Below are 12,374 nucleotides of genomic sequence, written 5' to 3'. Positions count from 1 at the left end.
GCCTTTAGGCAGGGCGGTACTCATACAAAAAGGGGAATTCTCAACAATAGAGCGTTAACAACAGACACTTAACAGGTGGTTACAACACACAGGTAACAAAGAACTCTCCTCTGCCAGCAATCAGCTCCCAACTCACCTTGTAACTCTGCAACCCTTTTTTTTAAAAAAATGAGTAACTCTTTTTCTACTCATAACATATAGCTTGACTAGCACTTTTAAAATCACACTGGTATTTTAGAATAAATACACTGTCTTTTTCTTTGTTGTGCTTCAGGAATGTTATTCTCCAGTTTAGTACTCCTGCTGAAACCACACTGCTGCTTCCCCCTCACACCCCTCTGATTGGAAGCACAAAAGGCAAGGCTTGCAGGTTGAGATAAGAGCAATTTACTGGAAACAACAATGAGATAAGAAAGCCAACAGTAAGAGCAACAATAATAGCAACAGAGGTATACAAAGGAGGGAGTGATTCACCGACAAAAATGCTCACCATGGACTCCTTGACAAATAAACAATGCTGGAGGGATTCCCCCTGCCATGTTGATTCCACTGAAAGAAGGAGAGTCCTCACCTCCTGCCCCCGGCAACCACCTGAGCTGGTAATGAATAGTGTCAGGATCCTGGCCATGTCCCCTCCCAGCTACTGCAAAAAATTAACCTGTCCTGGCTGAAACCAGGACAGTCTTTCGTGTTGATTACTACTATCAATGCTGTGCCTGCCAGGGAGATAATAGGCAAGTTGAAGCTACATTTCTTGTTTGTGGTGGAAAAATCAAAGACTTCAAACTTGCACACTAAAGGTGAAGGGCACTGTGGGGTGCTGTGACTGTAAGAAAAAGAGGATACTTCTCATAAATTACAGATAGACTTGACATCCTCTTGAATTGTGAAAAGTTCTTTAAAATATTTATTAAATACAAGTTTTAAAGTAGCAGTTTCCTTCAGGGTGCACAATATGGAGGAGCAGCCAGCCAGTGGGATGTGGAGGTGAGGAGGCTGAGGTGTACGGTAGCGTTTCTCTCCTGTCGCATCTGAGTTCTGTAGCCAATCCCTCTGCTGTCCTTAGCTCTCTCCTGATCAGATTTATCAGAAAAAAACCCTTATCTTACCTGGTTGTAAACTTACAATTCATTCTGGTTTTATTATTCAGTGCTACATTCTCCTAATATGTAAACCCACAAAAAGCTCAGTCTTTGCCTTTGAGAAATTTTATTTTAGGCATAAGATATAGTCTTGAAGAAATGAGGGCAGAAACAAAAGAGGCGAGAGAGAATGTAGGAAGATAATTTTGATTTTCAGACCATTAGATTTTGTTCAATATTTTGGCCATGGATGGGATTCATCTCAGTACATTTTACATTTCATCTTAGTACAGTTGCTTAAAATACAAGCATCTGTCCTAAACTAAGGAGCTGGGCTGCTCATGACCAAAGGAAAGCAGCAGATACCTCCAAAAGGGGATTTATCCCTTTAAGGGGAATTATCCCTCCCTCAAGAAGGTGGTGGGATGAACTCTGTGGGGTTCCCTGTCTTTCTCCATTGATATGAAGGAAGCCCAAGTGATTTGTTTAGATTAAAAACTTAGTTTTCACACAGCAAGAATAGTCCTAGGCTCAAGTAATTTAAATTCTTGAAAAATGTATTGAAATTTTAAAGCGGTGGCTCTACTCCTGCCCCTTCCCTCACTGCTGGTTGGTCTCTGTGAAGGGAATACATGCTGCAGTGCTGACAGTTCCCATCCTTTGTGTGTACTGAGGATATGCCTTGGGCCTGAGCAATGACAGCCCTCAGACATGTGATGACTTGAAAAATCACACACCAGTGCTATCTACCCTCCAGCCAGCATGGGACGAGTGATGCATTATAAATCCAGGTCCTTTACCAGTGCAGAGATTAAAGAAGCAAGAAAGAAGTTTCTTAATCCCTGCCTCAAGCAGTTTAAAACCTCCTTCTTGCTTGGGGTCCTACATAAATCAGAACAGAGGACTGGCTATATTCTGCAAATAAATCTTCCTTGATATTTACTTCTCACATAACTTCTCTGTAACAAATTCTGAATTCCCCATGAAATATGTTAATAAAATGTCAACCAGTTTATAATTTAGTAGCATCATAGTAATAATACTTTCTTTAGTTATATGTGTCTCTTTCAGGCAACATTTGACATATTGCTTGCACATAAAAAATGAAATTAATATCTTAATATATCATTTAGTCTTTTTCCTAATACCAAAACCCACTAAGTATAAACCATCTGTACAATAATTAATCATGCATAAGTGCAAACCAAATGCAGATTAAATCAGCCTGAAAAAAGTGTCTCACAAGTAATTTCCACATGCATTTGAGGAAAATAATTTCAAAAAAATTAAGTATAAGAATTATTTCCGCTAGAGTTAATACTTATAATAATGGCAGAGCACACTTAATACTGAGCATTGCAATAGGATTAAAGAACACAACTTTGTTTTTTTCCAAAAGAATAGGAACAACCAAAAGAAAAGGCAGTGATTAATTTATAAAACATGTTTTGCTCCTATAGAAAACCTTCTGTTTAAGGATGTATGATGATGCTTGACAGACTATCATGAATTAAGCCTTACAAACAGTCAGAGGAAAACTGATAACAAATATGTCACCTCTAAAATTGTGTATCAAGGCAACCTGCCATTCTGAAAACTGGAATCACAGTGCCACATGTTTCAACAGACTCCAGAAAACAGTGGCCAGTTCTGCACATGAGCTGTTGAACACAATTTCAGAACTGCTCTGTCACCGTGTTGCCTGTGACTGTGCTGTACCCCACACATCAGTGCAGTCCTGTGCTTGCTGCTGGGGACAGTTACAGGCAAAACTTGTGCTGAAATGCAAAGCCATGACTCAACGTGCTGTGTTGTCTTCAGCTTTAAATTGAGAAAAACATAGTGCTCACACTGAAGATCCAGGTTTGAACTTTTTCACATTTGGCTCAATATGTCCATGCAAGTGTAATCACAGCTGTCTGGCAGGCATCTTTACAGTCACCTCAGAACCCCAAACAGCCCTTCAGACCATTCACACTCCTGCTGTGTGAATCCTTTTTAGCCCATCATCAGATAATCCAGGGCCACTAGACTTCTGATGCTAACTAGTTATAAAGACTTTGATATTTGATTTCAAACCAGACTAACTGAACAGATGTTTAATTAAACAACAGACAAGGTGTTGTTTGTCAGCACTTTAAGAATCCCAGCCTTCTGTTTTCACTTGCATGAACTTTTTCTGCCATGAACTTAACCTGTCACAATTGTCTTTCAGTGAATATATTTGCTGATGCCAGAAGCAGAAGGAGTTCACAAATCAAGCTTTTGACAGGTTGCAGGCTGGGTCTCATTCTCACCTACACCTTGGTGCCTCAGGGGATGTGCTGTCTTCTCCAGCTGAAGTGCACAGGTATGCCTTTGCTTGCTTCCCTCACTCAGCTCTGTTCATTCCCAGCTGAGACACTTGGCTGCCTGGAACCCAGGTAAGACCTCTTCAGTATTTAATTTTCCTGTTAAGCATGGAACCAAAATTTGTTGGGGTTTTTCTAGTCCTTGTTTGTCCATAAAAGGGAGTGATGTTTAGAGAGTATCACTTGTGTTACATGTCACAGTGTTAGGGTAGGGATTGGATGTGTAACTGCCAAGATTACTCACCATGGGCACCTGTATTTCACTGCAGTGCTGTGGCAGTGGTTGCACCTTAAATCATCTCTGAGTCTACCCATTATTCTGACAGAGTATAAAATTTGAAGTCCAACACAGGAGGAAAATATTTGCTCAGTTTTGCCTCAGACAGTGGATCTGTGGCCAGTTCTCTCTGTAGCCAGGCACAGCTTCATGGATGCTCACCAGTGTCATCTCCCTGTCTCATGCCAGGCTCTCTGTGTTTGTGGCAGGTGAGAGCAGCTGCAGCAGCATGAAAGCCTGGTGACCCTTGCTAGCTTTCCCTGCCTCTGGTTACTGAAGTACTCATCTAGGTGCAGCTGTTGTGTCATGTGCTGTATAGAGCTGGGTGCACCAAGCCCACATGGAGCCTGTAATACCTGAGGTGCTTTTCTTTATGTTCCCACTACTCTGGGGGTGTATTTCATTTAAGCTCACTCAGTACAGTGATGGCTGTGAGGAACAAGAACACAGCTGGGAAGTGGTGCTTGGGCCATGCTCATACAGGGATGCCCCAGCAGCTGGAACTGTTTCAGGGTGTACAAGCCGCACTGCTTCCTCCAGGTGGAGAAAGAGGTGGAAGATGCAAAGATGGGGGCAGTTTGGATTGGGAGTTCTACTTGGTGGCAGGATACTGGATTATCTTTAATACCCATGGCTGCCTTTTGTTTTTCCAACAGTTTTGTGTTGGCAAGTCTCACTTTCTTCCAGTAAATAGGAAGAGGAAGGATGCCATAATGCCACAATCAACTTTTTTGGACTCATGCTGATTTTTCCCTGTACAAGTTTTTTGCACTGATGCTGACATTACCTTGTTTTCTTCACTAAACATTAAGATGCACTTACATCAGATTTCCAACAAAATTCATAGTACCTGACATCAGGCATTTCTCAGTGGCATCTTCATTAGGACCTCTGACTATCTTTTAAATTAATGAAAACAAACTAGAACCTCCAGAGAAAGAGCTAGATCTCTGCAAACATGCAAACAGCCCTCCTGCTGAATCCACTTGGTTTTTTTTTTTTTTTTTTTAGTTTGAATACTGTAGTATTTTAGCTGATAGCATTCTGGTTGTATTTTATACTAAGTGTGAATATGTTTTCAAGGTCTTCTCTGGAAACCTTTGTGAAGTGCTTCTCTACTTTCATCCTAGTTTCAGTGCTGAAGTTTCCATCATGAGATTTTTTTTTCTACAACTAAATCAAAGCCAGGGTTTCCTTTTAGTCTTTATATCTTTATTACATTTCTGTCACTTCACTAAAGGCTGAAATGAATTCAGTCAATTCTGAGTACACCTGTGTGCCCTGGTGAGCAAGAGCACCAGGTGATGGACCAGTTTTTCTCTTGCAGCAGTACCAGTCAGAGTTTGATGGGGAGGCATGAGGCTGGGGCTGGCCATCCTGATACACCTCAGTAAGTACAGATGCTACAGTGACTCAGGCCAATTTTGAAATATTATCATATGATTTACACACCTTTCCAAGAGTTTGCTAAAGCACTTCTTTTAAGAAAATGCTGTTGAGAAACACGTGACAGTGAATCCTTATTCCCCACTCTCCTGCCAGTGAGGGACCTATGACTTATGATATCTTCAAGTACAAAGAAAACATACATGTTGTAATTGAGTCTGATTCAGGTCCTGAAAGGGGCAATCAACATCTGCTAATGAATAATCAGCATGGATTTGTATAACTAAAAAGAGCAGGCTAACTAAACATAGGCACTGCTTTACATCTGAACAGTCATGTCACTCATCATTTGAATTATAGCCTGAGCCCTAGACTGAAATTTGGTCATAAAATGCTGTATTTTTACTGTGGTAGTTGTATTTCTGGTGTTTTGTGGGATCTTCAAGTATCAGTTGTAGGGTTTTTTTAACTGCACCTTTTCTAACAAGTTGAGCCAAGTAAAGCCGAATGGATATAGCCTCCAAGGTACCCATTCCTTTGCAGAGTTTCAGGACAGAACTTGTTTAAAAGGAAAAGCCCTGTAAGGGAAGATACTGAAAGTTATTTCAGGCTAAGCAAAGAAGTTCTGCAGTTATTCAGAGAATTCAGAATTACTCTTTTAATTTATTAATTACCACTTCATGGGGTCTGACAGGGTTCTGACACTGGACTAGGGATTCACTGCAAATTAAAAAAAATCTGGGGGATCCCTGATATCAATCCTGGTCTCATTTCCACCATTATAACTTGGAACACTTATTTCAACAGAAATAAGTGGAATTAATTCAAATCTGTCTCTATTCACGGAGTCAATTGAAATGCTCTTTTGTAGGATTGCTGGCAATGGGTACGTCAGGGTGGGAAGCATAATAAATTATTGCTCATGACACATTTCTTTTCAGTAAAAATGCCAATGTGCTGAAAATTTAAGTTTTAGCATAGATTTGCAATATGCTAGCTATATTTATTATTATTATTTTGCAGCTGGTGTATGCATTACTCAAGTTCTTTAAAAAATGTATAACTAAGGACAAAAGGGGTACAGGCAGAGGATAATTGAGCTTTCTGCTTTTGTTGGGATTTAACTGATTTTGTCTGGAGAATACTGCTGGCTACACAAAACAATTTAATCTTTCTTTGATCTTCTGTTATGCTCAGTGCTGATAAGGCCCCAGCAGGCACAGCATGACTGTGGGGCTGGGTCCTGCCACCCAGCCCTTGGGGACCTCCTCCAGGGCCGCAGCAAGCAACTGACAGCCTCGTCAACCTGTGGCATGAGCAGCCCTCAGAAGTACTGCATTCTAGGCTACCTAGAGGTTGGTTTGCTCTTTCTTTTTTAATAAACTGAACTCCTCTTACTAACCATGTCCTCACTCTTCCTACTAACCTTATTCTCATCTGTATAGGGAATTTGCCCAGACTGGGAAGTTCCTGTGGGAGTTATCTGAATAATTATCAGACAGTGTGACACCAAGTCTGGTGGAAGGCTGTGCCTCACTGCAGCACATATGGAGGGTTTGGCAGCAAACAGCCTCCACAGTGATGTGTATCTTCTCAAGGGGGAGAAACTTCCCTGAGATGCACAGGGATTGAGCACAGGGATTTTTGAAGGAGCTTTGCTCTGCAAGTCCTCTTCCCACTCAGGTCCCAGAGGTGAAGCGCATGGTCTGTGTGTGAGTGCAGGGGTCCCACAGGCTGCAGGACCTTCTCCAGAGGACATGTCCATATGGTGTTGAGACCTGAGGAGCCTGTTAAGAGATTCACACTATACACTCTCCTCACTTTTGATCTGAAATGAGGCCAGTGTTGCTGAGAGCAGAAAGCTGCCTCTGAAAAGGGAAGACCTAATGCTGTGGTCCAGGCTTTGGTCATGTGGGTTGGTCAGCAGATCCAAAATGTGGCTGACCAGAGGGATGCCTCTCACTCCCTGGCTGCAGTGAGGCGGGGGAACCACTGCTATATGGAAGGTGTGCAGAAATGTTGTACATCCTGGAGGACTTGGCCCCACTGAGTTAATGAATTGCCACAAATAGAAATATCGTCACTAAATAACAGGCTAGGCTGAAGAGGAAGTTAAAATACAGCTTAATTTATAAGCAATTGAAAATAATTACAGTTTATGACCTTCTAGCTTTATGTTGTGACACATTTGCAGAGTAAAGTATGGACATGGAACCAAGCACTGCTCCAGGTTGCATATTGTATCCACAGTTTTCTGCAAAATGTAAATATCTCTTTGCTAAAATAGCCTGAAACCTCTTTCTGATCCTAAAGCTGGATGATTGCCTTTTATTCTTGCTTTTTAGGAGGAGATCAAAAAGCAATTAAAAAAAATAATATTTTCACTTGCCTGTACTTATCCTTTGAATTATGTAAATACAGACTCATGAAAAGGAGCAGCTGTTCTGCAATATTCCCTGTGATTTTATGCTGCTTCAACATATCTTGACCCCTGGTGGCTGTTTCCTGAAGAGAATGAAAACCACAAACTGCTGCTTTGCAGAGCTTGAGAGAGAGAGACCCTTTGTCAATGTGTTCTGTTCCATCAGCTTGCCTTAAATGTGTTGTGCACCTACAGTGCATCAGAATGCCACTTCACTTTTCATTTGCTTTCTCACCAGCACATTTTGAATTCTTTGCTGGAGACATACCAGGAAGTTTTGCATCTTGCATCTTGTAAACCAAAGCTCTTCCTCTCTCTCCTGATGACCTGTGTCAGATTTCTTAAGAGCAAACCTTACTCATGAAAGTGGGTATTAGTCAATGTGGCAAGCTACCAAGAGCCAGGATTTAGCTGGGATTCAGATGGGGAAAAAATAAAATTCAACTGCTTTGTGTTTGGAAAGAAGCACTAAAAGTAATTTTTAGTCTTTAATATGTCTTACTGTTTTTAAAATGTAGGTTAAGTGGGTTTTAGCTCAATGATTGGATTTACTACTTACGTATGTTTTGAAAAGAAAAGACAGGGCACTCAGTGTTGAGGAGAATATAAAGCTGCACAATTCAGAGGCAAGTGGGATCTGCCAGACATGGACATGCACATGCTTGTCCTTTGGAGCAGACTTTATGGAGCAACCTTAAACGTAAGTTGCCCCAGTGTCATATTGTATGTCTATAAAAACCAGAGTATGAGTGTGCATGGTCCTTCCAACTGCTTGAACAACCTGAGCTCTCTTTACCAGAGCTTTGTGAAATGAGATGACATAGTATTTTTTTTTAATTTCTTGCTCATCTTCTAAAATGTGCATTCATACATTTGTCAAGTGTAGTATAGAATGACTGAATATAATATATAGTTACCATGGTTAAAATACATTAATTATACCTGTAAATCTATATATCTTCACTTATTTAAATGCAAATAATTCCCAGGTGATTTCATAATGCAAAGATGTTAAAACCATTCTCAATTCCTTGTGGATCCTGAGTGTGCCCCCCATCTCCTTCTGGGTCATTCCAGTTTCCCAGCCATGGGCACTGAACTCATTCCTCCTCCTTCAGTTCCCTCTGGGGTGCTGTGTCATCCCCTGTTCCTCCTGCCACTGTCCCCACCAGCCAGGCACACAGCTTGGGCCTCACCTTCTGCTATGGCTTATTCCTGCATCCTCACACTATGCTCTGCCCAAGTCTCCTGCAGTGTCTGTGCAGTGCATCCACCCCTGCCCACCCTGCTGAACACTTCCCTGAGACCCTGCTGGCTGTCATGGCTGCTCAGGCTCTCCTCGTGGCCCAGCACAGGCTATCTCCCAGCCCAGTATATTAACCTTATCACCTCTTCTTGCTCTCCCACTCAATCCCCATCTTATCACCTTAAACAGGAACTCCTTGCCCTCACTATCAAAGCCTCTCATTCAGAACTGAGATATCAGTTAATCATTACTACCTTCATCTTCTGCTTGTAACATCTTCAAATATTACCCTTGTATCCTATTGATACCCTGATTTTCCTTTTTTGCATTGGTTTAAACTTTCCCAGTTCTGCTATGCTTCAAAAGATGCTGACAGCAGTCAGGAGGGTGGTGTCATCCCAAACCAACTAATTACCTTGTACCTGGTCTTACTGAGATCCCTTCTCCACAACTGAAAAGTGCAATTTTTATAAAGTACCTGGGGAAGACCAAGACCAACCCTTACTATGTGCATGCTTCCTGCATATGATGGTTCTCTTGGGCTTGTATATGAAAATAAAAGCACAGGCATCCAGAGCAACAAGACAGGTTCTAGCCTTGCAATGGCATAAATATGTGTACATCCATCTAATTTTTAGTGAAGAATCCAAATTAAGCTTTTATTCTGCTCATTTTGTTTTCTAGGCTGAAGAGAAATGCTTTCTCTGTGATTCCAGATACCCATATAATCCCTATACCCAGCACAACAGTCACATGGTAGAAAATGTTATCACAACGTTTGAGCCTGAAAGGAAAAAGAAGTGGTGGCAGTCAGAAAATGGTAAGTTCCTTAGAGAAAGTATTACTGCAAATGTTACTGTGGGATTTCTTTACATAATGGGCTTTCACAAAGTTGCCTTCATGAAGAGATGAGCAAAAGCCTGCATCTGTTCTTTGATTAGGTACTACTGAGTGATTTAGACCCATTTGTGTGTAGCGAGACAAGAATTCAGGAAGTCTGTGTTTCTATGGACAAGTTTTAAACTCAGCACCCCCAAGAGCTGACCAGAGGATGTGTGGTAATGCTGGATTATACATGAAAGCCATATATTTTCCACAGGGTGTCTGCTCTGACAGAGAATTTTCATTTGGGGCAAAATACACATTTGCCTACAGATGTAATATAATGACAGTGTGTCTTTACAAATACCTGTTTAAAAAAATTATTTTTAAAGAACTAATAGTTTAGGAAAAAAATTAAATAAAGCCTGGCTATCAGCTCCCTTATTCTGATATTCCAAGTTCCTTTTCGCAGGGCTGTTCTTGATCCATTCATCCCCAAGCTTGTATGGATTCTGGGGGTTGTCCTAACCCAGGTGTAGCACCTTGCACTTGGCTTTGACAAATCTCATCAGATTCCCATGGGCCCACATCTCGAGCTTTTTCAGGTCCCTCTGGATGGTCACTGATCCTTCACAGGTGTCAGCAGCACCACTAAGCTTGGTGTCCTCTGCAACTTGCTGAGGATGTGTGCAATCCCAGAATTGGTGAAGATAGCTGTAAGTATCCTTACAGCTTCTCTGGGAAGACATGCCAGGAGGAATAACATTTACTCTGTCTTATTTGACATACAGTGATTATGTGAAAAGCATTTGACTGGTTGGAAATTCAGGCATAGAAAAATTAAGATAATATGTTACCTCTATTTTGAGTATCCAACTGAAAATCCATAAGCCTTGTTTTTTCATGGAGTTTAGAAAGGATCTGTCACTGGCTCTGGACACCACTGCCAATAAAGCTGTGGGCCAGCTGTGAGAGGAGCTTTCCTTGTTCTCTCTATCTTTCTTCTGGGATGGGGTCTCATGCACAGCCTGGTCAGGAGGAATCCTGAGATGGTGCATGTAGCTGTGAACAATGGGGATATCAGCTGAGCTCCTGGCACTCTCTACAGGGAGTGTGTGACCTCTGGATGTTTTTTTTCCATATTTGTTGCAGTTTTGGAAGATGTCTGGTGCAGTAGTTCTGCTCATGACAAATTTCACATCTGAAAGTATAGAAGGGTTTAAAAGTTCTGTTTAGCATGAAGAAAACACCTCATTTTATTAGTTCTCTTTTTCTTTCTTAGCAATAAGTGAATTATTTGAATGGATTTTAAGAAATAAACCTAACTGGATATAGAAACACACAAACCCAGCACCCTGTCATGACCATCATTTACAGAATGAATAATGTGAGCAGGACCTTCAGCCATCTCCTGCAGTCTCAGTGACATGCAGCATTGCTGGTGACAGTGGCAGGAAGGCAGCACATTGTGTTGCCCCAGAGAGAGAGGTCCAGCTGCACAGGTTTGTGCACAGGGGATGCCCTAAAGGGTCTAGTTGCTCTGCTGGAAAAGGCATCTTTAAATCCTCCATGGGAAAACTGTCTCAGCAACCCCTTCAATGTACACATTGTGCTCTTCATTTTCATTCTCTTTTCAGGCATTGACCATGTCAGCATTAGATTGGACCTAGAAACTTTATTCCAATTCAGCCATCTTATCCTGACCTTTAAGGTACATTTTTTACCAGAGCTTTTATGTAATATTATACACTAATTAACCACAGGAATAAACTGCTTAGAGAGGCATTGAAAGCTCCATCTTTAGAGGTTTGTAAGGACAGGTTAGATAAACATCTGTCAAGTATTGTTAAATTATAGTTGATCCTGCCTTGGGGGAGGAGGATAGACTGAACAGCTTCCTATTTGTGTGCCTTCTCAACCTATTTTCTATAAAGCCAAGAATTAAAACTGAAAAAATGCTTTGCAAAATTACACTCAAAAAATGTGGGACATATCTGAACTGCAGTTGCTCTTTCAATTTAGTTCAGTTTTTGTGTATCAATTATGATCCAGATGATTGCAATTTTTTTTTTTGTACTAAATTCCTAATTGTTATGGTAAACTTCCTTACTTAGCAAGTAATCACTTATCTATATGAAATGTTACCTTTCCCTTTTGCTAGAGAGAGGTTCTAATGAGCTTTTTCAGAGACCCCTGTAACTATCACAGTACCTGTAATGAGCCTATAAACTCTCAAATACAAAATTTTAACATCCTCCAAAGAGGAATATCAATACAACAACCCCTGAGGTGTCTTATTAATGCCGACTTAGGGAATTCTTGAAATGTTTCTTGCAGACATTTCGGCCTGCAGCCATGCTGGTTGAGCGCTCTACCGATTTTGGTCAGACCTGGAAAGTGTTTAGATATTTTGCACATGATTGTGCAGCTTCTTTCCCCAACATCTCTTCTGGTCCAGCAAAAAGTGTTGGAGATGTTGTTTGTGATTCAAGATATTCAGACATTGAGCCCTCCACTGAAGGCGAGGTACGGTCAAGTGTCTGTTTGTATGAGTTCAAATCATTTGTGGAACTGAAGGTCTCTTGTCTGTGTCTGCTAAAAGCAGAGGCCTGTCCTTTGATCCCTTTGTTGGCTGCTCATCTCATCTTTAGAGCTTTATTGATTTGTTTTGCAGGTTGTTTTAAAAGCCTTGGATCCCAGCTTTGAAATAGAAAATCCATATGTGCCATATATCCAAGGTATGGACATTACATGTTTTGTCCAGAGACACTTTGCTGGTAATTTTTTG

At 41.1% G+C, this 12,374-nt stretch overlaps 1 protein-coding gene across 1 annotated transcript in view; it reads left to right on the top strand.

Moving 5' to 3' along the window:
- Positions 1-3,383: 3,383 nt before the first annotated feature.
- The window catches only part of LAMB4 (laminin subunit beta 4), a 42,828-nt gene continuing 33,837 nt past the window's right edge, over positions 3,384-12,374 (top strand). Inside the window, 7 exon segments of the mRNA XM_036400936.1 lie at positions 3,384-3,432; positions 5,038-5,100; positions 6,294-6,451; positions 9,449-9,584; positions 11,224-11,297; positions 11,924-12,112; positions 12,261-12,324. Coding sequence (XP_036256829.1) covers positions 5,067-5,100; positions 6,294-6,451; positions 9,449-9,584; positions 11,224-11,297; positions 11,924-12,112; positions 12,261-12,324 — 655 coding nt within the window. The 5' untranslated portion in view covers positions 3,384-3,432; positions 5,038-5,066.

Source organism: Molothrus ater, chromosome 5, assembly GCF_012460135.2.
Source record: "Molothrus ater isolate BHLD 08-10-18 breed brown headed cowbird chromosome 5, BPBGC_Mater_1.1, whole genome shotgun sequence".
Taxonomy (NCBI): Eukaryota; Metazoa; Chordata; class Aves; order Passeriformes; family Icteridae; genus Molothrus; species Molothrus ater.
The sequence above is the reverse complement of the archived record's forward strand: the minus strand, read 5'-3'. Positions and strand labels throughout refer to the sequence as shown.